This window comes from Adiantum capillus-veneris, chromosome 23, assembly GCF_014529385.1.
Source record: "Adiantum capillus-veneris isolate H3 chromosome 23, ASM1452938v2, whole genome shotgun sequence".
NCBI classification, from domain to species: Eukaryota; Viridiplantae; Streptophyta; class Polypodiopsida; order Polypodiales; family Pteridaceae; genus Adiantum; species Adiantum capillus-veneris.
The window spans coordinates 607,884-634,547 of NC_140953.1; the positions used below are offsets into that span (position 1 = coordinate 607,884).

At 43.4% G+C, this 26,664-nt stretch overlaps 1 protein-coding gene across 1 annotated transcript; it reads right to left on the bottom strand.

The window, feature by feature from the left end:
* Positions 1–11,012: 11,012 nt before the first annotated feature.
* LOC147427319 (protein LURP1-like) lies at positions 11,013–12,471 on the bottom strand. Its single transcript, XM_086497176.1, has 3 exons — positions 12,202–12,471; positions 11,879–12,100; positions 11,013–11,345 (listed from the first exon to the last, which is right to left on the bottom strand). The coding sequence occupies exons 1-3, from the start codon at positions 12,427–12,429 to the stop codon at positions 11,160–11,162; spliced, it is 636 nt and encodes a 211-aa protein (XP_086353302.1). The 5' UTR covers positions 12,430–12,471; the 3' UTR covers positions 11,013–11,159.
* Positions 12,472–26,664: the final 14,193 nt, after the last annotated feature.

Consider the following 26,664-nt stretch of genomic DNA (forward strand, 5'->3'; position numbering starts at 1 on the left):
TGGAGACACCTGACGTCCGTACCCCCATCGACACGCCGCTAGAGACCCCTGCCGGGACACCCAGGTTCACGCGTCACCGGCTAGAGGGCTTGCCTTACTCCGTCGACTTCAGTGGCGGCATCATCATGGATGATGACGGCAAGAAGGTGATCTCACGCATGGGTGGTCTTTGCTCCCAGCCATTTAGACACTACATACTAAACAAATGGAGTGAAGTACCAAGTGATTTAAAAAACAGAGTCATCAGCATACTTCATGATGAGTTTCCCATTCCAACACGGGATCAGCATTTCAATGAAGACCTGATGAAGATTCGAATGCGCGAATACTGCAAACACAAGCGTTCCGAAGTGCAAAAAGCAATCAAGCATGGGTGGAACAGGCCAGATTGGCTGGCCAAAGGAGATTGGAAGAATGCGAAGAAAGCAGCGCGCGAGAATCCCGACAAGTGGAAGCAACAAAAGGATGCAGCCAGAGCGCGAGTAGAGGCAGGGAGCTCGCACCACTTGGGGAGCGGTGGATGGGCATCATTTGAGGCCGATTTTGTAAGTGTTTTTTCATTGCTCTTTATGTTTGATAGTTTAGGGTTTATGAGTTTTTTAATTCTAACATAATGAATTCTTTGTATGTTTTGACAGTGGTCGATGACAGGACGTGATCCCACACCGTACGAGCGCGAGTACGCAGGCAGGAAGGGCTTAAACGCCCTGATGGACATTCTCAGTTCTCGCGGCGGCATGGTTAGTATTAGGGTTTACTCTTTGCTATTTTTTGTATTGTTTAATAAATGTCGTTATATGTTTATACTTACTGAAAGCTGTCTTATTGTCTTTTTTTGCAGAATCCGACAGATACGCCCCTTGGACGCGATGAGACGTCTGACTAGACGACGTCAGTTTAGCCGTAGCTAGATAGCATTAGTTTAGGGTTTCTCATAGCTTATGTATCATGAGACGGATTTTATACGTCTTTTTGAACCTTGTATATTATTACATTTGTCACCGCAGTTCATTTTGCCAATCAATTCTTTATGCCTATGATGTTGTACAATTGTCATTATTACATTTGCCAATCAATTCATTTTGCCTATGATGTGTACAATTGTCAATTTTACGCTTGTCAATTTTGCAAACAATGCGTCTTGTGGGTGACTATTTTGGGTCTATTATCTACCCTTGCACTTTTTTTTAAAAGTGAATCAAGTACAATATGGTTGATGGGTGGCAGGGCATTCAATTTCCTGTCACCAAAAAACAATTTCTCTCGGGCGTCCCTATAACCGTCGCTATTTATGGCTCTGTAGCGTCGCTATGAGCGTCGCTATAGACTTCTGTGTAAACGTCGCTATAACCGTCGCTATGCACGTCGCTATATAGCGACGGTTATAGCGACGGTCATAGCGACGGTTATAGCAACGCTCTCGTAGCGACGCTATTAGCGACGTTTTAGCGACACCGGGGGTTATAAAAACCCAGTGTATTTCCATCGCTAACAGCGTCACAAGAGCACACAACCTCTTGTAGTGTAGGCTCTCAACCTCTACTTGCTTGGAGAAGGAGAGGGAGCTCTTGCACTTTGCATAGTACACTATGAGAGTGTTTTTGAGTGTGTGTGGGTGAGTATACCCCCTAAGCACCCCCCTAGCTTGCTTGGGTCGACCCCCCCTTGTAGCTCATTCTTGAAGCTCATTGGACCCCTCCAGGCCTAGCCAATCACAAGCAGGAGCCATTACAAGCAACATGGGTAGCCATGGGACAAGTGTCCCCCTTTCCCCTTTGAGAGAGAGGACTTGATAAATGCAAAAACAATCAGATAATTTAAGTAATTTATCATTGGACCCCTTTGAAGCCTAGCCAATAGGCTTCAAGCAACACATGAAGGTAACATGGGTAGGGACCTGACATGTGTCCTTGCTGCCTCTTCAAGCTGGGGCTTCCCTTGTGAGTGTGAGTGTGTGTTCTCTCTCTAATACCTAGGAAAAGGGCTCGCCCCCCCTCTTGTAGGGATGCTTTTGACTTTAGGAGCTCAAGCACCTTAGTCATCAAGCATGACAAAGCACTTGGAGTAGGGGGTATTCCCACAAGCATCTCAGGCAAGCATGTCAAGGCACCTCAAGCACCTTAATCAAGCGGCAAGTCAAGCACCTAAAGCATGGAGTAAGTCAAGCACCTCAAGCACCTTAATCAAGCACCTCAAGCAGGACAAACACCTCAAGCACGACAAGCACCTCAAGCAGGACAAACACCTCGAGCTTGGGCCGGGTTCCCACCTCAAGCTCAGCCCTAGCTTACCTAAGGTCAAAGGACTTTTACACACATTATTGGAGGTCTTCAATGAAGCTAACCCTAAGGTCTTATGCTCCATTGGTTAGCCTTGCTCTTGATAGACCATCTCCCATTTGGGCCCCCTTTACTATTGGCCCCGTGTTGAGATAGATCTATAAGCACATATCTATATCTTAACACTTGTTCCCATTTATTCTCCCACATTAAGTGATCAATTTAATATGAGAAAATCATTTGGGTTGGTTAGATATTAGATTTTATGACACATGGCAAACTCCTAGCCCAGTTGCCCCCAATCTCCCCTCACATCCTATTGGATGGCCATAGAGGTGGACCAATGAGAATTAGGCTAGAGTAAAATTAGTCTAATCAATTTAAAAATTCTTGATAAAAGAACCAATAGAAATTAAGCTCCCTAGAAGACTATTTGACAATCTACCAAGGGGTCCAATGAGCATCCCTAGCAGTTCAATGGCTTGCTTGATTCCTATTGGCCAGAAGACTAAAAGGTCCAATGAGACTTTAAATAAATTATTTAATTACCTTAAGCTCTAACAAAAGGGGAAAGGGGTACACATGCCAGAAGTCTATCAATTATGCTTCTAATTTGTGATCGACTTAGCTTTGCAGGAGCCAATGGGAATCCAGCAAGAGTGTAAGAAACTAGGCAACTAGGCTCCTTTGGATCCTCCTCCCAACCTCCCTTTATAGGTGGGCTCCTAGCCCCTTGCCCTAGACGGATCCTCTGTCCACACTTCCTAGCCCGGCCCTTGGCCATAGTCCTTGCCTAGCCTGGTTCTTAGGGTACAGGACCCGTGTCCTGACATTACTTCCCCCTTAAGGAAGAGTTTTCGTCCTCGAAAACACAAGTATTAACATCTTCTTAAGAATACTGGTGTTCTCTTTATTGACGTCCCATAAGTGATCCAGTTGTCTGTATGACCGATAATTGGTGGAGTGAGGAGGTTCAATGAAACCAAGATGAATATCCTAATTTTCAACATTGTTGTCCGTTTGCAACCACTTGGGTCTAAATGGTAACTCCATTTATAACTCACTTGAGTGTTGTAAAGGAGTAACCACAACTAAGAGTCACTTGGGTTTAAATGGTAACTCCATTTATAACTCACTTGAGTATTGTAAAGGAGGAACCACAACTAAGAGTTGTCCAAAGGCATAACCAGTTTTCAGATCTTCTGAAGGTACTGGAATAATGCAAGGAAACCTTGGCGTAACTTTCCATGCAATTGTGAGCCAGATTTCCTACTCGCCTAAGTATCTTGGACAGTCTGTTACATGTTCATCCCTAATGAAGATTACTTGCCAACATGCTTTGTCAGTACACCTGGTAAGTCCTTGACGTATGAAAGTATTGACACAATCTCCAACCCCACCACAAGAGGTGTTCAAAGTCGAAAATCGTACTTAAGAAAATTCTAGAATAGGGAGAAAATCGTCTATTTAGAAATGCGTTGTGTTAATGTATGCTCTTAGCAGATTTTTTAGCACAAGATTACTGTTTGTAATCTACCTATCCCCTTGGATAAGTGACAGTACTGAGGTGTGTTTTCCTCACGATTTACAGACAGTCGTCCTAGATGACTGGTAAACGGAGAATCGTAGTAGTGTACAACCATCGTGGTTAACTTGAGAATATCTACAAACGCCCAAACTAAGCCATGACCTCTATTGGTGATTAGTAGACCAAAAAGTTATCTCGTACAGATAGTGCACATAGAGTGCAAAATGCTTCATAAGCAGCAATCTTAGGAATATGCATGCCGTTCCAAAGCAGCATTTGCTAAACACTAGGGCCCATAACACCTAGTGTGCATGCATTTAGCAAAAACTAACCCGAACCTGTATATCCATAATGATCTTTGCCAATACTTATGGCAATTGTGATGCGCCTAGCATGCATTAAAAGGAATGTAAATAGTTCTGAAAAGAAACTAAATACTTTTAGTTGCAATCTTTTGCAAGCCTTAAACTTTTTCATTAACAACTTATAGCCTTGCTATATGTATAAACAACCATGATCTGTAATGTTGTTTAGCAATACCTGTACCTTAACAAGTCATTCTAAGTATCCGACAATTTCTGGCCACGAAATTGCTCCTGATACGTCGTGCTAAAAATGGTCTAGAAAACAGATGTGACCAGCACCTAGGGACTTTGTCGTGACACATAATTGAAATAATGGCGCCAGTGTCAGTCCATAGACTCATATTCTCCACATGTGGAATATGTCTCATGTAAGGATGTGTAAAAAAGAACATCCTTCAAGTACAAGATGTACTTGGGTGTGGAGGAACTGCAAAACACTCCGCGACAAGAGAGAGAGAGAGGGACCCTCATTATCTTGCTCCACACTGGCTAAACCGAACTCTTGGAGTTCCTAGACCATGTTGTATCCCATGTGACAACATGTGCCAAATTGAACCCTACAAGTAGGTTCGTAACAGCATAAGGCAAAAAAATAGATTGGACACTTGGCCCAAAATACTTTGTGCCGACATGCCCTTGGCATGGCTCTGTCACATTCAAGCGTACTTATACGTCTTGAAAAACCAAGCAAAGCATACTAAAAATGGAATAACACCAAATCAATAGATGCGTACCTGGAGATTTGAACGTAATGTTCACTTACCCGTATTCAAATGGAGAGGAGCACGTCTCCTACCTGAAAAAACAAACAGCATTGCAGTGGGAACCATGGGTGTTGCCCTCGCAATCCAACCCCTTTGGTTAAAATCTACATAGTCAAACCCTTTGGTAAGACCCTTTGTAGAAACTGCTCAACTAGCAGGTAACAGTAACCAACATAGTTAACCGTGTACATAATGATTGAAATCAACTTGAAAAGTTGAATTTGTCTGCTACCGCGTGGTAGATTGCAGAATTTGTTTCTTGAAAGTCTAACTGGGAGAGATCAAACTGTGATCCTTAATGCCTATGGGGTGATGTAACAATCACCCGCCGGGTCTTACCCCAAAAAGTATATCCATAGACACGCCATAGTGCTATATTGAGAGCAAGAAATCCACATAAGTCATATGTCTAGCTCGTATTAACAGCCATGCTGTCTTAACTGTGTGCTGTCTATAGACTCCATGGTATAGATCAGTTGATGTAAGTGCAAGAGTATCAAAAACTCAACTTGAGCATCACACTAGAAACCTATAGTGCAAAAATGACACCCTATATATCCGTAATGACAAGACTCTTGCTTGGTCATTAACGTCGATGTGTACTTCCTTGGGTATATCTAGACAACAATCACCCAAAGAATGCCAATAGTTGGGTCTTACCCTTGTCTTGACATCGGCTCTTAGCCTGTTTGGCTCATAGCCCTTAGGCAAAATAGTGTTCAATCAACGAACCGATGAAGAGTAATTTGAGGAGCATCTTAGCTACGTGCTAGCTGTGAGTTAGAGCACCTTGGCTCAAGCTGAATCATGAGCAAAACATGTATCAAAATCTTCTTAGAAGATTAGAGATAGAGAACGAAAAGAAGAACATGCTGGGCTGAGGAACTTGCCTGAAGGTTTTAGAGTGTGTGTGCCCAAGCTATGTCCTCTTAAACATCTTATGCCTAACTTGCAACTTATCGTATAAGCTTTCCACAATCTGTTGATATGACGCTCTCATCGAGAGAGGCAACAGAAAACACAAGTTAAATCTTGACCGTCTACCGTGTAGGGTCGTGACTGTATGAAGATGACTCGAAAGGGGCACCTTGCCGGTGAATCGAGATGAAATTGTAGATTCGTTTTAGTATTAGTGAGTGTTGATGGCAACCAACAATCCATCCGTACTTTGCCCTTGATAGAGTTGGGAGTGTGTTAGCGGAAGCGTAATCCATGAAGCGGTGGAATTTATGCCACCTGGTTAGCATGCCGTGCATAAAGAATGGTAAGCCCTCGCGTAGACTGATGGCCTCAACCGTGAGAACCAAAACTGTAAGGATCTTGCACAATTGAAACTGGTAGGGATTCTGTGAGCTGAGATCCCTTATTTTGCCAGTTCCGTGAAGCCGTGCTTCCTATAAAATTGCCAAAGCACTTTGCTTTTCACAATGACAGTAATTGCCAAGTAAAGTGTAAACAGGAAGAAACAGGAAAAACTTCAACTTGGCTAACTTGGTCGTTGTTGCTGCAACCAGTTGCCATGATAGTTGGGAGAAAAACTCATTCCAAAACGTCCCATAGCCATATCTGCACAAACGCCCTCGTATGTTGTATACACTCGGCTGGTACATAAGGGCATAACTTGAAAAATTGAATTCACCTGCAAACACCTTGCCTTTTCTTTCCATATTATGTATGCTCATAGCATATGCCAAACGTGGGAAGTCACAATGCAAGATCCCTAAATTGAAGCCTTTGAGCCATAAGAATTATCGATTGTGCCGATCCCTGTAAGTATCAGTTTCTTTTGCATGGCTTGAATATTGTGTAGTCAAGCCCTGCTTGATGTTGATCTCTCAACCAAACAATGGATCTTTGCAAACAAAGCAGTGGGAAAAAAATTGACTGCATACGGAACTTGTCACAAGATGTGCTCATGCCTTGGCGATAAAAAGAATTAGTCGGCCATGACAACATTTGTACCATACCCATTTCAGGCACTGCATGTACTTTCCTGAATGCAATTGAATAACAGTACCAATTGGTAGCAACCTGCGGTGCATCATGCTGCACGGCTACCTTGATTGGACAAGAATAATTCTTGAAGCAAGAAGCAACTTGTGCAAATATCTAGAATATCCCCTGCAATTGAGATCATACATAAAACGAGAAAATCTTTAAAACATGAAACCTCAAACCTGGGGATTAGTTTGAATCCTTGTGCTCTTGTTGAATCTTGGTCCAGTCTAACCACTAGCACATCCCTTGCATGTGATTGACAGCTTCGGAATACACGTTGATTCCATGGTCATGATGTTCTGACATCATGCCGATGGATTCGCAAAGTGGCATTAGCCGTCGACTTCATGATGTATGTACTCCAGGCTATACGCAGTTACATTCAATGATGTATTTGCTTGGCCTCTGTCTTTGAAATGATATAGATTCGCCCTCCGTGCTATCCACGTCCTTGCAAAACTGCAACATAGCTTATAGGCCAACCCCCTTGATTCTAAACACAATCTTGTAGCCGTAGTATGTAATCGTCTCCTTGAAAACGTCGTAGAAAACTTGATCTTCTCGATGAAACAAGTACTAATAGATACTTAGCCGTCGTAAGTTAACCTTGATCCACTTCGACAATTTCTACAATTTTGGAGAATCTGCAGAAAATTGACGGCCGGTCGAAGAATTTCCTGATCCCTTGTCGATGAGGTTACATCACACCTTGGCTGACCACCGAGGGAAAAACTGCGTACTCTGTGCACGGGGTGTGTGCCGGGGTGGGCATTCACCCTTCTTGGTCTTCGTAAGCACGCCGATGTTGAATCCAACCAAGAGCAACTTGAAAATAATGAGCAAATCGACAGTCCATGATTCACTCGAAAGCACGGAGCAAAGTCGAGTTGCCAATAATGTGGTTTGCGTCGTATGCAATACACCAGTTACTTTTGAAAACTTCTCGATGAAGTTTTCAGCCGACGAGAATCTGAAATGTATGAATCAAGCTGCAGGCTCGTCCGATGCGGTTTGCATCGTATGCAATCACCAAAACGACGAAAAATTAGCCAATTAGTGGCTTGTTGAAACTTCCAAAAAATTTGTGCAGCAAGTTCGAACTTCTGGATTTGCACTAATCAACATAAATTATGATCGACGGGATCCCCCAATCGAAAAGGAGACCTGTAGATGCAAGGAAATTCAATTTCGCAGGGCACAGCCCTTGTTGAAGACCCACGAGGGTTGGCCGGGTGTGAATGGCCAACCCCTAAGGGTAAAAAAAACTTGACGAGCTCTACTCTGCAGATCGCAGCCGGCTGCGCCATAGCCAAAGGGCAAACAACTCCCGACACGGCCAGAATTTGAGAGCCTTGAAGTGACGGAAATTGCTCCACTTGCCCTTGCGCTCCAACTGAGCTTGGTCTCGAGGGATTTGAAGCAGGTCGAAAAATGCCTTCGTCCCCGACTAGGAGCTCCTGCACGCACTCGGCCTCGGCTTCTTCTTTCTCCTCCAATTTTAGGTTGCATGCACATGCACAGCCAAAAACGGCTGGCTCTGATACCAGTGTAAGAAACTAGGCAACTAGGCTCCTCTGGATCCTCCTCCCAACCTCCCTTTATAGGTGGGCTCCTAGCCCCTTTCCCTAGACGAATCCCCTGTCCACACTGCCTAGCCCGGCCCTTGGCCGTAGTCCTTGCCTAGCCTGGTTCTTAGGGTATAGGACCCGTGTCCTGACAAAGAGCAAAAAGCAAGAGGGATCGACCAAGTAGAGAGAGAGTTAGCATTTTTAGTCTCACTCACTTTGCTACACACACACACACAACTTATGTGTTGATCAATAACTCCATCTCCTTCTCCAAGCATTGAGAAGTAGAGGCCTACACCAACAACTCTTGGCTATGGAATGCAAATCCAACCAAGAGCCAAAGCTTCAATCTATGGCATGCTCATCTCCTCTACCATTCTAATTACTAAGCTAAGATATGTTGTTAGAGTAATTATGTGAGGGGAATACTTCTTTTTTGTAAGATACATATTCTTCCTCTCAATCTTTCCTATTCCCTGCTAGCTCTCACCATTTTTGATGGTGTGTGAGGTCTTGGGACTGAGGCTAGGGACACTAGGTGTTGTTTTCAAGCATAATTTTGTGCATGAAGCTTCCATTTTCATTGCACCAACGATTTGTGTCAACAAACACAAAGATTGTATTGTACAAAAGTCTCCTTTGATGGAAGAATCTATAATACAAAGCTTTTTTGGAGGGAGGACCTCCGGCTCCATGTAAACCTGGTCCTCAACTGTTGTCAATTGTTCTACTTCTCTCTCTTTTCAAGTATTGTCTATGCTAAGCTAGCTAGGTGTAAATTGCTATGTTGCTTTCTCAAATTAAGTACTCTCTCTATGTTCATTAGGAATTTGTTCTTAATGAAATGATCACTATGTTATCAATTTCCACTACACACAAGTTACTAGTGCATTAAATGATACAATTGTACATTAGTGGGACATGTTGCTCATTCGCGATAATGAAACTCATATGGTTAATTTTAAGGAGAATTTTGAACTTCTCTTTTGAGATGTGAGATTTGAGTCTATTACATCCTTATTTGCGCTACATTGTTGGAGGTTTGATATTGAGTTTGTATAACAAAACATGTTTAACGCTTGGTCTCCATGAATATGGATATCCGTAGTTTGATGAAAGAATGAAGGGGGGCATGTCTTATCTATTTATGCATTATGAGGCTTGATAGGGATTTTTTTTGTCAGAACAAATTTATGCATACCTGCAGTCAAAAGCATTGGCAAGCACTTCAAAGGATCTTTTGCTACCACAATGGAAATAGGTACATTGGGTTATCTTCTCAATGCAAGACAATTTTACCAGCTTTATTTGATTTAGGATTAGTGTGTTGCCTATGCAAGTGTCCCCTATGTCTTACCCATATATGCATTATGAGGATTGATAGGGATTTTTTTAATCCGAGCAAACTTATGCATAGCCTAGGTCAAAAGCATTGGCAAGCACTTCAAAGGATCTTTTGCTACCCCAATGGAACTATGTACATTGGGTTATCTCTCAATGCAAGATAATGTTACCATATTTACATGTTTTATTTGATTTGGGATTAGTGTGTTGCAAGTGTCCCCTACTGGCTTTTGTTGCATGCTTATTAGCTCATCTCTCTCTCTCTCTCTCTCTCTCTCTCTCTCTCTCTCTCTCTCCTTCTCCTCGTGCGCTTCAACCTCTCAAGTTTTTATAATTTGGGAGTTGCAATGTTCTCTTGATGAACATGGTAGAGTCTATTCTGAATGCCACATGATGTTGTGTGTGTGTGTGTGTGTCTTTCAAAGAAGCTCAAAATTTTTAAGTTATTGCTTTTTATTCAAGATAACATCCTACGAGGATACATGGCATTGGTTATGCTTCTCTAAGGAAATACATATCTATTCATTAAAAGGAGAGGGATTCCGACATGTTTCGTTCTGCTTTCATCATGACCCGATTTCGATCCATCCATGACCTCTCTTTTGCACTTTTGTGTGTCAAATCATTTATTTATATCTATCGATTAAAAGAAAAGGGATTCCAACCCCACACACACACACACATGCACACACATATATTACCGTCAATGGAGTATGATACAGCATTGTAAGGCTAAGAAAAAACAAAGTATAAGGCAGTAATGAATATCATAATTTACTAAAAAGAAGCTACTTTGGACATTAATGAAAAAGATCCCCCAACTCCAATACGACATTACAACATCTATGGACAAAAAAACCTATGTACATTCAGCTCAATTTTCGCAACATCAAATAAAGAACAAAATTAGGTGAATGCCTGTTTCTATTACGTAAACGAATATAGAATACCATGAACTCCCCACAAATTGTGTTTGGCCCATTAGCATCCCACATAAATCAATAGTTTATGAAAAACTTACATGCGGGTAACTGTTTTTAAAAAAAATTACAATGTGCTTAAAGATATTGTGAACCATGGTGTCAGATTTCAAATTATCTTAACCACACATTTCAAATTATCTATACCATATTATGCACCCAAGTCGATACCCTTGTATTGCGAAATGGAGAGAAATGCAAGGCATAATTAGGATAAAAGATGAAATGTGTGGTTAAGATAATAATGAATGGTAAATACTTTATTCTATGCTTACTTTACAGCTCATTTACATTGATTTCTAAGTAAAAACTTCACGCACGCAAATCATCTCTTCAACCCCCACCGCCACAAGCCCCCCCTCCTCCACCTCCTCCTCCACCACCACCTCCTCCTCCTCCACTTGATTTTGGGTGTAAGTCATCATATATGGCCACTAACAACACAGCCATGGCTTGATCAATGCCGGAAAAAACTGTGATTCGATAGTCGGCTTGAGAAAATAAGTAACCTCCTTTGGCCTGCAAAAAAGGACAAAAAAGACCATAAAGCCACGTAGAAGCTTGTGATACATAGAAGCTAGAAGCTAAGTCTCACCACTTAATTAAGAAAAGTGACGTACTACTAGCTTTCAAACTCATTTCTTACCCGTCTTGCCAGCAAAGCACCTGAGCTTTTGGCATCATGTTTACGTAGGAGCAACATGCGCGGCCGTATGGACTTCCTACTTAGTGATCCTTTCAACCCCAAACGCCATAGTAACACTAAATTTGCTCTAGCTCTAGTGATCCTTTCAACCCAAACACCATAATAACAACAATAAAACCATCTCTCTGGCTTAGATTAGGATCATCGGATTTTCTTAGGCCAAGGTAGCGGGGCCCTCTGACCATTAAATGTATGGTAAACTAAGGTTTATAATCAATCTCAAACTTGAGGGATTGCTAAAAGCATTTCTCTAGGCATCCCATGGGTTGTGAAGCCAGTTTCTTTCTCCGATGCGCTAGTTCTAATTCTAATGATATGCTCATTGCTGTAAGGGAGATTTGCATACCTTGGCGACGACGGCATCGTTTCGGTAGATTTGGAGTGAGTTACCGAAGGAAGCTGGTTTGAGCGTGTAGGCAGGGGGGCCTTCTGAAGGGGAGCCAGCCATGAAGATGTGCAAGCTTGAGGAGAAGAGAGAGGACTTCTTCTTCACCGTGAAGGCCAAGGCACCCCCGTCCCCAGCATCTCCTTTGAAGACGTCTACTTTAGTACTACTGAACATGCGTCTCTGTGTGCAGAAACAAACTAAGCAAACCGGCCTTCTCTCTCTCTCTCTCTCTCTCTCTCTCTCTCTCTCTCTCTCTCTCTCGATGTAAGAGGAAAAATTACCTTTTCTGTGTAGTGCAGCAGCGGAGCTCCATGGGCGTCTGTAAGCACGGGATCAGATCCCGAGCCGCAGATGACCAAGGGCACCGAGAGAGAGAAGAGGAGGGCTCCACTGTGGGCGTCCTTCGCGTAGGACTCGCCAGCACAGAGGCAGCCCTTGGAAAGGTAGAGTTTAATCTCTGCAGACGAACTGCCCGGCGCGGGATTCGAATCTTGATCGCCTGCTCCCATGCCTCGAGTGTAGAATTCTGGCGCGACTCTTCTCTTTGCCAGCCTTTTTCACCTGTTCCAATCTCTTTGAACTTTGACCAGCTCCAATCTGTTTCAAGTTTGACCGGATGATGTGTCAGTTGTGCTTCTCACATGCAGCACTTTATGACATGGGTTTCGTCCCGACTCCCCAGCCTCCAGGTCATATAGCTTGTCGTAATGCAAAGGGCTTTGTTTTCCCCGAATCCCCACACTCCTCCCCGGCATTTATGCCAATCGCCCTCCCCCAAAATAAAACATGCGGATGCGATAGATTATATTGCTGGTTACCCCAATTTTAAATCGAACTCACAACCTGATCAAAACAAACGACAAACTAATCATGCTTGGTTGTTGCAATTGTTATGTATCATCGCCATTGCCTTGTAAGATAGAGAGAGATAGTGAGAAATGAAATGATATAGTAACGTCTTCAAAAGGCCAAATTGATCTATGAGACAAAAGAGTTTACAAACGATGAATCTTATACAATTTCTTTGTAAAAGACTGACAAAATAAAACTGACAAACTGAAAAACATTAACCCTGAACCTGAACGAGAAGGAATGGGATAAAAGGCTAAAGTGAAATGGAACGAGAAGGAATGGGATAAAAGGCTGAGATGTTGGGATCAAGATCCTATCTTATGATATCCAACATCGGTCTTTGGCGGAGCTCATCAATGTCCTCCTCAATGAGTACTTTGAATGGGCGTCTCCCATGTCTCGCCAGAATAGTCTAGACCCTCTGATGCAGCTTACACCGATGTCTCAATGACCCTCCCAATCGTGGGGGTCTGGATCTCCCAAGTTCAGTGTGTTGAAATTAGAGCTGCAAAGAAACACACACAGCTTGGAGAAGACGAAGGAAGCTCAAGGCACACAATAGAGAATGTGTTACTTAGTGTGCAATGGAAAGATTGATAGCCCTAGATTGATAGGCGTATATACAATGCACGGGGGGGGGGGGGGGGGGGGGGACCTCCTAAAGAAGGAAAAAATGGCCCGGCGGTCCTAGTGTGTTCACACACATCACTACCACATGTATATGGTAACAAATCCCCCCTGGAGTGATGCGGTGAACAAGAGCTGGCACATGAGTAAAGGAAAGTGCCATGCCCTGAGGACATGATCAGTCCACAAAGAGGAGTAAGCCCAAAGCTTTACGGAAAGCTTCGAGCTTCTCCCGAGACAATGCCTTTGTGAAAAGATCTGCAAGGTTGTCCTGTGTTGGCACATAAGCCAAGCTGATCTCTCCTGCTGAGAGCCTCTCCGTTGTCGTGCAGCTCCGCGCCCATGCTAAGAAAGATGCTAGATAAATGCTCATCAAGTTGTTTGAAGCTTACATGATTAATGAACAGTGATTAGGGCCTGGTAATAACAGGCCAAGTTTGATGCTGAAAATATGTCAAATGCGGCTAAAAGGGCCAAAACATGTCTTAATGATGCTAAAAAGTTCTATGCTTGAAGTGGACATGGATGGGATATTATGACCTAGAACTGCAGTGCTTGAAGTGCTCTATCGGCCTGTCTTTACAGCTCGTTGATTGGAGCTACGGTGAAGAAGTTATGGCAGTTTGAAGTTTGAATCGATTGCAGATCTGTACCAGATTGGGCAACTGCAACTGAGGTGACAGAAATGAAAGGAATGCACGGGCCTAAAGTGCTCACTTTGTGGAGCGCGTCGGTCTTTACAGATCAGTGATCGGAGTTCCGGTTGCCAAGATATTAGCCATTAAAGATTCATAAGGGGCCAGCTCTGTACCAATTCGGTCCGCTCGATTGGAGTTCCATCTGGGATTTTTACAGCCTCAGCAGGGTTTGTATGTGCTCTATGCAGTTTGAGAAGTCTAAAGGAATTAACGGATCGTCAAACCAAGTTGGGGCTCATGAGATAATATGGCTTGAGTCCGGTGTCAGCTACGGGCACAACTGAGCAGGATGAATTTTGGAATCCGGATGATATTGTCAGTCAATGGTTGCTTTCGCTGGTATGTCACTCTGAACAATGATTTGGCCGATGCATATACCAACTATGGTGCCGTTACAGAAGCACGATGTTTTTTATGAGCATTCAGTTAAGAAAGTGCCTTTTAAAGAGCATTAGTTTCGAGATATGCCCAAAGCTACGACAAGGAGCTCTCAGTTATTTTCATCGAGTGCGAGGTGGAGCCTTGGTTGATACATATGTCAAATATGATGCCCATTAGGAGATGTGGTGGCCGCTCATAAACCTAAAGGCCGCCCATATTAACCAAGGACCCAAGCTTGAAGTAAATTTGGCCGCCCACAAAGACCAAAAAGCATGGCCACCCAATTAAGGGGAAAAGTGAGTGTGAAGAGAAAGGAAAAAAAAGAAAGCGTCCAGCAACCAGGGGCGACGAGCAGCGAAGCTGTGTAGGGAGAAGGTTGCAGTGGCTTGTACAACGCGCAAAAGCCCGCGAGCGTGAAGCGAAATCTCATCGGCACGTCGAGGCGACCATTTTCGGTAGCAGCTACGTCAAATTCCACGCTGGTCACTGTCCGCACGTGCCACATCATCACAGACGCTCCCACGCCACCTCAGTCACGGCGCCGTGACTGCGTGGTGGGGAAAAAACAAGGAGAGGAGGGCTATTAAAAGCAAGCTATCAACGAGAAGAGAGTTGTTCGAAGAAGAAAAAAAGAGAATAGGGGCAAGGGGAGAGCGAAAAGAGGCAGGAAAGGATTTTGCAAGAAAAAGCTTGGCCGAGGAAGGAGGGATTCTCTCTCTCTCTCTCTCTCTCTCTCTCTCTCTCTCTCTCTCTCTCTCTCTCTCTCTCTCTCTCTCTCTCTCTCTCTCTCTCTCGCGATACGTTCCGGCAAGGAAGCCAACGAGGGCTCAAGGAGGAAGTTCTCTCTCTTTCTCGCTATCGTCCTTCGCTAACCAAAGCACAAGGCTCGCTCTCGGCCTTTGCTAACGAAGGAACCAAAGGGGATACTCTCTCTCTTGGCTTAAGCAAGGAGAGAGCAAACAAGGCTCGTAAGCAGTCTTCCGGGAAGAAGGCCAAGCTTCGGCATAGCAAGCAGGACAAGTTTTGAGAGCTCGAAGCAAGCCGACCATGAAGGGAAATTGGAAAGTCTAGTGCCAAGGAAAATACAAGATAGTGTTAGAAGACAGATCAAACAGATGGAACCGGCACATTAGGATCTTTCTCGTCAGCAGGCAACCTAGTTTAATTATTTCTTTTTGATGAGTTGCGGAGCCGTTAACGGCCCAGAGTGATCTGTAATGGGAGTTTAAGCTCCTAAACTATCATTAGCATTATTTAATGGTGTCGTTAACGACACTTCTTCTTGATTGCGTATGAGTTTCGTTGGTGTTACCAATTTTTGAGAAAGTTTTGTGCGTCAATAGCATTACCAAGTAATTAATTGCTACTGTATTGTGCAGTGCGGCAATTTTTCGCTCTCAATTTTTCCACAGCCAGCAGCCCGGTGCTGATCTGGCTCAAGTTTCGAACACTTATCCCCCGACACCCGGTGAACCTGACGCGAAACCGAGCCGGGGTGGAAAAATTGTTGAAGCCTATGTCTACACCACAAGAGGCAGCCATGCACCAAATGATGCAACAGTTTGCGGCATACATGCAACAGCAACAGGCTGCCCAAAAGCAACATAATTTGCAAGAGCGGATTCGTTAAGCTCGTCAAAATGTGACGGAAAAGCTGCAACAGTTTGAGGGCCGAGATATTTGAAAATTTCGCAATTTGTATGAGCAGTCTATGGAAGATAATGGTATTGAAGACCAGGATGTAGTGGAAGGATTTCATTTGATTGCAGTGCCAGAACTTAGGGCCTGGATTAAAGAAATTCAAGCGGCTCAAGGGCCGAACTGGTAGGATTTTAAGAAGGCGCTGCAAGAGGAATATTTTCTGGAGGATTCTCAACGGGTGACCCGACAGAGTTTTTCAAAGTGGGTGCAGAAGAAGGGTAAAAATTTATTTGCACGAGAACTGTTGTGAGAGTTTGAAAAGAAGTTTGATCAGTTACGTCAGCAGAACAACGTTCATTGAGGGATCAAAAGGTGGAATTGTTTATTCAAGCTGCTGATCCGCGACTACAAAAGAATTTGGTGCAATTATTGGAGGATCCGGCGGGAGAATTGGGTTTGAAATCAGATTGGAAAATAGTATCTGAAGCCGTGAACATGATTGTAAAAAGACAGAAGCGAGTTGATAAGCAAATCATGATCGAGGTACTGGATGATGATGAAGAAGAGATTAAAGAGAAGCCACCTGCTACATTACCCAAAGTGGAAGGGCCTGTTCTTGATGATCTCCTTAAAGATATTCAAGAACTAAATTTGAATTTTAAAACTGTTAAATTTGAAGGGCTAGTTGCAAAGGCGTCTACTTCTGAACCTAAGCAGCAACAGCAGCCACCAAGAAAAAATTGGGATCGATGCATGTGGTGCGATAGTGAAGACCACAGGTTTGTGAGAGAGTGTAATGAGTTTGATGAAGCTTATAAGAAGAATGTGGTTTTCTGGAAAGACAAGAAGATTCATCTCAGGGCGACAGGGGAAATGCTCCACTTGAACTTTGGCAGAGGTGGATGAAGAAGATAGTGGAGGAAATACAACATAATGTTGCCCTTGTAGAAGTAGCTACATATGGGCTGCAAGTTTGTGGTAAGGAAGATGATGATGGTACAGGTGCAAAGAGCCAGTTGTGGCCATATGCTCTAAAGACAATAGAAGTAGGTAAGGTAACATACGGGAAGTTACCACGGGTGGGAAATTCAATTTGAGAAACCACTGGGTGGACCGATGCAGTGGATTCTCTTTTGGTATATGCTTATATTGCTAAAGCTCAAGCCAATGAAGCTATGATGGAAGAGAAGAGGAAAAGAGATGAAGAGGTGGCTGGGGCGTCAAAAAGGCCGATGAGATCCAGTAATAAGAAAGAAGAAGTTCCAGCTCCTAAACCTGCTCCGGAGGTGGTTATGGAAGAGGCTCCGAAGGACAAGAAGCAAGGTAAGCCTAGAGGCCCCTCGTATAAACTCAAGTCTGATATTGAACTGGCTACAGATTTGAAGAAAGTTTTTGAAGAACGTATCCTAAATAGTAAAGTGGAGCTCACCTTGGGAGATATTCTTGGAATTGCTAAGCACGAGTTCCACGAAGAGATCATCGACATTATAAAAAGAAAGTGACAAGTACCGAGTGATCAAGAGTCAGATCCAGCTAAAAGACAAGTGGTTCGTCACATTTAAGCAATCTTGGAAGACTATGAAGAGTATTTAGTAGATCTTGAAGAAGAAGAACCAAAGCCTGTGGTGGTTCCAAGCCCGATTATACCTGAGGTAAGAAACATGCATTTTAATGACGGTGAAGATGAAGAAGTCATACCCAAGAGTCACTTTTCAAGGACTCATTGGGTAAGAGCCACGACAGAAACAGTGGTAAAGCTTGGCGACATTGAGGAGCCGGTCTTAGCCCTCATAGACCATGGTTCAGAAATCAATCTCATGGCAAATAATTTGCACCAAAAGGGGAAGTGGCCTATTGATGTGGATCACAGGTGGCGAATTCGAGCTGCCAACATGCTTCCTAGAGATCTTTACGGTGCATGCGCCAATGTTAAGGTAACTATTGGGGAAATCTGTGATGAGCAAAACGTTTTTATACGGGAGCATTCCTCCTACCCATTGATTCTAGGACAACCCTACATTATGGCTGTGTGGATGGAAACTAAGGTGCTAGATGATGGCTCGGCCTATGCCAGGGTTCGAAACCGAGATGGTAAGAAAGTGGTTCAATTTCTAACTGTATAAGTTGATCATGTTAGAAACAAAGACAATTTACGTGATCGTCCAATGCCAAAGATACGTAAGGAGTTTAAAGAACAAAGATTTGCTCAGGATTTTCTTGGGGTGCCACTATAAAGCGGGACTATGGTGGTGCAAGTGAAGAGAAGTTCTCGCAAAGAGAAACCTTCTCTTCAAGATTTTTAGGGTTGACATCTGAGGGTTCAGTATCTTACAGGAAATTTAATGATTTAACTAGGTGGGAGAAACAATATGTTTCAAGCATTCAAAGTGACTTGCAGGGATGTGATGTGCTAGAACCGGATGATGTGATATCAGGAATCTTCGAAGAGATCTTTTATGTTGATACTATGTCAAAGCTTGAGGATATCAAGAAGAACAGGTTAGAAAGTGGAACTGAAGTTGTTAAAGTGCACTCAATGGACATGTATGAAGAGTTGGACATATATGAGGCACTTATGCATATTGAGGATGACTTGGATAAAGAAGTTGAAGCAGAGGTAGAGACGAAGTACAAGACAGTTGCAAAGAAAGTGAGACCTGTGGCTACACCTCTACCAGAGGGAAGTGATGAAGTAATTAAAGAAGCTTCTCGACAGCCTATGCTCAGAAATCCTAAGAACATTGGGCACAAATTCACTAAAGGGACATTGCAGCAGCTGAAGGTGGGAGAAGATGGTTTTCTCAACGAAGAGGAAATCAAGTGTTTTCAAGGTATTCTCGAAAAACATGGTAAAGCTTTTTCCTTTGAGCCAAGTGAGATTGGGTGTGTGGATCCAAGTGTTGTTGAACCTATGGTTATATTCATTGTTCCTCACATGCCATGGAGCTTACGTCTTATTCCAGTTCCTAAAGCTCACTTGCCAAAGCTTATCAATTTGCTTAATGAGAAGATACAAATGGGAATCTTGGAACCATCATGCGCGCCATACTCTAACCGATGGTTCACTGTTCCGAAGAAAAATGGTACTTTAAGGTTTATACAGGATATGCAGCCTGTTAACAAGGTAACAATCCGCAATGTGGGTACCGGCCCAATTGTGGATGAATTTGCTGAGGATTTTGCAAGGAGGTCAATTTACTCTATGGGTGATCTTTATTCTGGATATGATCAATTTCAGCTAGCTTTAGAGAGTAGGGATCTTACTACGATGCGTACACCTCTCGGATTGGTAAGGATGTGCACTCTGCATAGGGTGCTACTAATTCTGTAGCTCATATGATGAACGACATGAATACGGTATTAAGGGACTTTATCCCACATGTTACTATTCCTTTCATTGATGATCTACCGATTAAGGGTTGTGAGGAAGGCTCAAAAGATGAGGTAAACGATCAGAGGGGGTGCCCACAGTTTGTTGCTCAACATATTGCTGACTGTGATGCTATTTTATCCAGGCTTGAAGAAGTTAACTTAACACTTTCAAGGCAGAAATCAACTTTTGGTGCCAAAGAGGTTCTAATTGTAGGGCACATGTGCAGTCCAGAAGGTAGAAGGCCAAGTCCGGCTAAAGTTGAAGCTATTCAAAAGATGAAGGAAACGTGCTCTTCGGTTACTGAAGTTCGTCGATTTCTGGGTGCATGTGTGTTCTATCTTATTTGGCTACCACATTTTGCTCATGTTGCAGAAGTGCTTTATCAAACTATTGAGAAAAGGTAAAAGATTTGTTTGGGAAGAAGTTCACACACGAGCTATGAGGAAATTAAAGAAGATGATCCTTGAGGCTCTGACCTTGAGGAAAGTCGACTACAAATGCGAAAGGCCAGTAATCTTAACAGTTGACACTAGCCCGACAGGTATTGGATGGGCTATAGGTCAAGATGATGAAGAAGGGAACACGTATGCGGTTCGATTTGGAGAAAAAGTGCTCAATGCTCGCCAAAGAGGCTACCCACAGGTTAAGAGAGAACTTTGGGGCGTTGCTACTACTCTAAGGTCTGATAAAGAATAATTTATTGGAGCTTCAATTGTGGTAGAGACAGATTGCTTGCCACCGATAGGGATGATCGCAAATTGCTCTACTCCACATATTGCTATGCTAGGATGGATAGCCTATATTAAATCTCTTAATCCTGAATTTTGTCATATTGCAGGTGAGACAATCCTGTTGCAGATATGTTATCAAGAGCTAGATTTGAAGATGAAGAAGAGATGCTGACCACAAGTGATGATGTTGGCTTGAAGTTCTATTCGTCTTCTTATCTGCATGCAAATTGTGGCAATATTGCTCATACTTTTGAGGTGTTTCCTAAAGAGTTCTATGAAGGAGAATGGATTTTGATTGGTCGCTACCTTAGCACTCTTACTAAGCATGAAGGGTGGATGGATCAAGAGTACAAAAAGATCAGGAAGAAAGCTTACGCCTATTTTCTGAAGGATGGCCATTTATGGAAGCAGCCAAAACTCTAGAAAGGAGTACTGCAGCGGGTTGTTTGTGATAAAGTGACTCAACAGCAGGTTATCAAAGAGTTTCATGAAAGTTTATGGGCTGGACACAGAGGGGTCTGGGCAGCTTTTGTCAAGATTAAGGATCATTACTGGTGGAAAGGTATGTATAAAGATGTGGCTCAGTTTGTGGAGACATGCCTAATATGCCAACATTATTCTAATGTGCGACATTGAGATGGATTGCATCCCACCTATCCACTGGCTATGCACTACAAGCGGCTGGTGGACCTGATTGCCATGCCAGTAGGTGTCTGGCAGATGCGGTATATTGTTCTTGCAAGAGAGGATCTTACTAATGAGGTGGAAGGCAGAGCTTTGTGTACCAAAGCTACCATTTCCATATGAAAGTTCTTTCTTGAGGATGTTATTTCCAGGTATGGATGTGTTGGTATAATTACTGCTGATAGAGGAGAGCTGGATGCAGATGAAGCTCGGGATTTCTTTGCTCGCTTGGGCATTAAATTGGCTCTCACTACATCATACAATCCAGAGGGTAATGGTAAAAGTGAAAGAGGGCATCCGCCTATTGTTAAAGCTTTAGCAAAGGCATGCCAGGGACATATTGGTGATTGGCCTAAACTCCTACCATTTGCTTTTTGGGCTGATCGAACAACACATAGTTCAGGTCTTATGCCATTTGAGTTAATGTACGGGCAAAAACCCATTACGCCATCAGAGGAAGCGGTTATCTCTTGGACTGTAATGTCCTGGGAAGAAGGTATGTCTACAGAAGATTTGCTTGCATTGCGCATTCGCCAACTTGAGAGGCGTCAGGAAGATATTGAACATGCTAAAGTATTGCTTAAGGAAGCAAGACTAAAGAACAAGGCAGCGTTTGATGATAAGCACAGACTACGACCTCGTGCCATTAAAGATGGGGACTGGGTCCTTGTATATGACAGTAGCCTGGAAAACCAGTACACTACTATGCGGAAAATGGTTAAATGATGGTTTGGACCATATGTAGTACTTCATGTTTATGATAATGCGACCTACAAGTTATGCGAGCTTGATGGCACTGAGCTCAAGGTTCCTATTGCAGGGAAAAGAGTTAAGTTGTTTAAGCAACGAGATGGTGAGATTAATATTGGAGACTTCAACATAGATCAACCTCCTGAAGACAATGTTATGTATGCATCAGACGATGAGTCTGATGATGCTCTTGATGATGCTTTATGAGTACGGTTGGCACAAACCGGACGCTGTGCAGGTTCAGAGGGGGTGGATGTCGTGTAGCTCCGCTCCCATGCTAAGAAAGATGCTAGATAAATGCACATCAAGTTGTTTGAAGCTTACATGATTAATGAACAGTGATTAGGGCCTGGTAACAGGCCCAGTTTGATGCTAAATATATGTCAAATGCGGCTAAAAGGGTCAAAACATACCTTAATGATGCTAAAAAGTGCTATGCTTGAAGTGGACATGGATGGGATATTATGACCTAGAACTGCAATTCTTGAAGTGCTCTATCGGCTTGTCTTTATAGCTCGTCGATTGTAGATACGGTGAAGAAGTTATGGCAGTTTGAAGTTTGAGTCGATTGCACATCTGTACCGGATTGGGCAACTGCAACTGAGGTGACAAAAATGAAATGAATGCACGGGCTTGAAGTGCTCACTTTGTGGAGCGTGTCGGTATTTACAGATCAGTGATCGGAGTTCCGGTTGCTAAGATATTAGCCATTAAAGATACACTCGGGGCGAGCTCCGTACCAGTTCGGTCCGCCTGATCGGAGTGCTATCTCAGATTTTTACAGCCTCAGTAGGGTTTGTATGTGCTCTATGCATTTTGAGAAGTCTAAAGGAATTAACTGATCGTCAAACCGAGTTGGGGCTCATGAGATAATATGGCTTGAGTCCGGTGTCAGCTGTGGGCATAGCTGAGCAGGATGGATTTTGAAATCCGGATGATATTGTCAGTCAATGGCTGCTTTGGCTGGTATGTCACTCTAAACAATGATTTGGCCAATGCGTATACCAACTATGGTGCCGTTACAAAAGCACGATGTTTTTGATAAGCATTCAGTTAAGAAAGTGCCTTTTAAAGAGCATTAGTTTTGAGATATGCCCAAAGCTACGGCAAGGAACTCTCGGCTATTTTCATCGAGTGTGAGGCGGAGCCTTGGTTGATACATGTGTCAAATATGATGCCCATTAGGAGATGTGGTGGCCGCTCATAAACCTAAAGGCCGCCCATATTAACCAAGGACCCAAGCTTGAAGTAAATATGGCCGCCCACAAAGACCAAAAAGCATGGCCACCAAAATAAGGGGAAAAGTGAGTGTGAAGAGAAAGGAAAAAACAGAAAGCGTGCAGTAGCCAAGGGCGACGAGCAGCGAAGCTGCGCAGGGAGGAGGTTGCAGCGGCTTGTACAATGCGCAAAAGCCCGTGAGCGTGAAGCGAAATCTCATCGGTACGTCGAGGTGACCCTTTTCGGTAGCAGCTACGTCAAATTCCGCGCTGGTCACTGTCTGCACCTGCCACGTCATCACAGACGCTTCGACGCCACCTCAGTCATAGCGCCGTGACTGCGTGGTGGGGAAAAAACAAGGAGAGGAGGGCTATTAAAAGTAAGCTATCAACGAGAAGAGAGTTGTTCGAAGAAGCAAAAAAGAGAATAGGGGCAAGGGGAGAGCGAAAAGAGGCAAGAAAGGATTTTGCAAGAAAAAGCTTGGCCGAGGAAGGAGGGATTCTCTCTCTCTCTCTCTCTCTCTCTCTCTCTCTCTCTCTCTCTCTCTCTCTCTCTCTCTCTCTCTCTCTCTCTCTCTCTCTCTCTCTCTCTCTCTCTCTCTCTCTCTCTCTCTTGCGCGCGCGCGCGTGCGCGCTCTCGCGATACGTTTTGGCAAGGAAGCCAACGGGGGCTCACGGAGGAAGTTCTCTCTCTTTCTCGCTATCGTCCTTCGCTAACCAAAGCACAAGGCTCGCTCTTGGCCTTTGCTAAGGAAGGAACCAAAGGGGATACTCTCTCTCTCGGATTAAGCAAGGAGAGAGCAAACAAGGCTCGTAAGCAGTCTTCGGGGAAGAAGGCCAAGCTTCGGCATAGCAAGCAGGGCAAGTTTTGAGAGCTCGGAGCAAGCCGACCATGAAGGGAAATTGGAAAGTCTAGTGCCAAGGAAAAGACAAGATAGTGTTAGAAGACAGATCAAACAGATGGAACCGGCACATTAGGATCTTTTTCGTCAGGAGGCAACCTAGTTTAATTATTTCTTTTTGATGAGTTGCAGAGCCGTTAACGGCCCAAAGTGATCTGTAATGGGAGTTTAAGCTCCTAAACTGTCATTAGCATTATTTAATGGTGTCGTTAACGACACTTCTTCTTGATTGCGTATCAGTTTCGTTGGTGTTACCAATTTTCGAGCAAGTTTTGTGCGTCGATAGCATTACCAAGTAATTAATTGCTGCTGTATTGTGCAGTGTGGCAAGTTTTAGCTCTAAATTTTTCCATAGCCAATAGCCCGGTGCTGACCTGGCTCAAGTTTTGAACACTTATCCCCCAACACCGTGACTTAGTGGTAATGCACCGCAATGTGCTTTGTGCGAGCATGAAAAACTGGGTTCCTCGTAACTGCCAATGCACTCTGATTGTAAGTGTAGATAGTGTTGGCAGTGTCCTGTCCAACACCCAAATCAGCCATAAGGCTTCTGAGACATACACACTCGACCGTAGCTGTGAAGATTGCCCTGTACTCAGCCTCTCAACTCGAAGTGCCCAGAGTAGGTTTCTTCTTGCTCAACGATGATATACATGAACTGCCAAGCATGAAACAAAAACCACTTGTGGACACTCGCGTGTCAAAATAACTAGCCCAATCTGAGTTCGGAAAAGCATGTAAGTCTAGCGGCAATGATCCCCCCTTGGGATAAAACAAGCCAATATGTAAAGTGCCACTAAGGTAGCGGAAAAGCCTCTTGACAGCCTACCATTGCTTAGACCCTGGGCTATGCACAAATCTGCTGACCTGTGAGACTACAAACTGAATATCTGGCCTTGTGTTGCATACATAAATGAGGCATCCAACAGTACTTTGGTAAAGAGTGACCTCAGCAAGATCGCCTGCATCATGTAGACTCGACTTCAAACCTGTTTCTATGGGAGTGCCAATAGGTTTGCAATCCTCAAGTCCAAACTTACACAACAATGTTTCTATGTAACTTTTTTGACACAAGGCAATACCACCATCACAGTGCTTAAACTGTATGCCCAAATAATGATGCAACAGCCCCAAATCTTTCATCTTGAAAGTAGCATTCAAATCAGCCTTAAATTTAGCAATATGTCTCTCATTTGGTCTAGTGATCAGCAAATCATCCACATAAAGAACCACAATGAGAAGTACATCACCCTTACGCCTCGTTTGACCAACTGAGTGTCAGCTTTCTCATACCAAGCACGAGGATATTGCTTTAACCCATACAAAGCCTTCTTACATCTGCACACTTTGTCCTCTTGTCCTTTCACGACAAAACCGCGAGGCTAAAGTTACATAAACTTCCTTAAATTTGTGACCATTCAAGAAAGCAGAAGCAATGTTTGATTGATATACATCCCAACGAGCTGCCAATGCACATAGAAAATGCACAGTAGTCATACGATAACTGGGAGCAAAGGTCTCTTCATAATCTATGTCTTTTTGCTGTGCATAACCCTTTGCAACAAGGCGAGCCTTATGGAGATCAATATCACCATTTGGCTTGCTTTTCAACTTGTAAACCCACTTCGTACCAATGGCCTTTTTTCCAGGAAGCGAATCACATAAAGTGCATGTGTCACTTTCTATAAGTGCATCGTATTCTGATTGCATCACAGCCATCCAATTTTTTGAATTCTATGCTTCATCAAAAGACAGAGGCTCCTCAACATCATGTAAGCTAGACATAGCCAAAGCATAACAATCTGATGCATAAGATGCATGGAGAGAGCCTGAACGATTACGACTAGAAAAAGGTGCATCCAATTTACTGTCACGCAATGTATGCAGCAGCCATTTTAGCATACCTCTAGCCTGCTCATTTTCAGCCCTTTCCTCATCAAGTACATCATGTACATCTGAGATCAGTAATAGGCTGATCTATAACATTTTCGGAAACCCCCATAGGCTGTACATTTGCCTCATTGGAATTTACATTCGAGCTTCTACCACTGAAAAGAGGCAACAAAGTGTCATAAATGTCATATGAGCTTACATTATTGTCTCTAGTACATGACAACAAGGGCTGAACAGAATCTTCCACAAACACTACATCTCGTGAAACCAGAAAACACTTTGTTTGCGGATGATATAACGTGTAACCTTTGCTTTCAGCACTATAACCAACAAAAATACATTTGACAGCCTTATCATCCAATTTTCTGCGCTGCACTTGTGGCACTAAATCGTAAGCCAAATATCCAAAAACACGCATGTGCTCAATAAATGGCTTTCTATCATGCCATGCTTCATATGGAGTTATAAACTGCAAAGCTTTTGTAGGAAATCTGTTGAGTACATAAATGGCACACATGATGGCCTCAAGCCAAAAAGAATGCGGCAAAGCTTGACTTTTGACTATACATCGTGCCATTTTCGTAAGTGACCTTTTTTCCTCTCAGCAACACCATTTTGTTGAGGCGTATAGGGAAATGTACATTGGTGTTTTATCCCACGACCAGCCAAAAATGCATTAAATTCATGAGACATATACTCCCCCCCTCAATCGGAACGGAGGGTGCCCATAGTACATTTCGATACATTTTCAACCATAGCCAGAAATTGTTTGAAGCACATAAAAACTTTGGACTTTGCGTTAAGCAAAATTACCCATGCATGCCTAGAGTAATCATCAATGAAAGTCACGAAGTACAGGTAATTGCCCAAGGATGGAGTTTGCATGGGCACATAAACATCACTATGCACAAGCTACAACCTGCATGTGGCCCTAACTGAACCATCCTTTGGAAACTTAGAACGCTGCATTTTACCCAAAATACAGCCTTCAAAAA

Bases quoted from the DNA above. Each gene is read 5' to 3' on its own strand.
- LOC147427319 (XM_086497176.1), bottom strand. From the start codon at position 12,429: ATGGGAGCAGGCGATCAAGATTCGAATCCCGCGCCGGGCAGTTCGTCT. The intron at 12,101-12,201 runs GTAATTTTTCCT...TTCTGCACACAG, and splicing joins TGCTGCACTACACAGAAAAG to AGACGCATGTTCAGTAGTAC. The intron at 11,346-11,878 runs GTATGCAAATCT...CCTTTTTTGCAG, and splicing joins ACGATGCCGTCGTCGCCAAG to GCCAAAGGAGGTTACTTATT.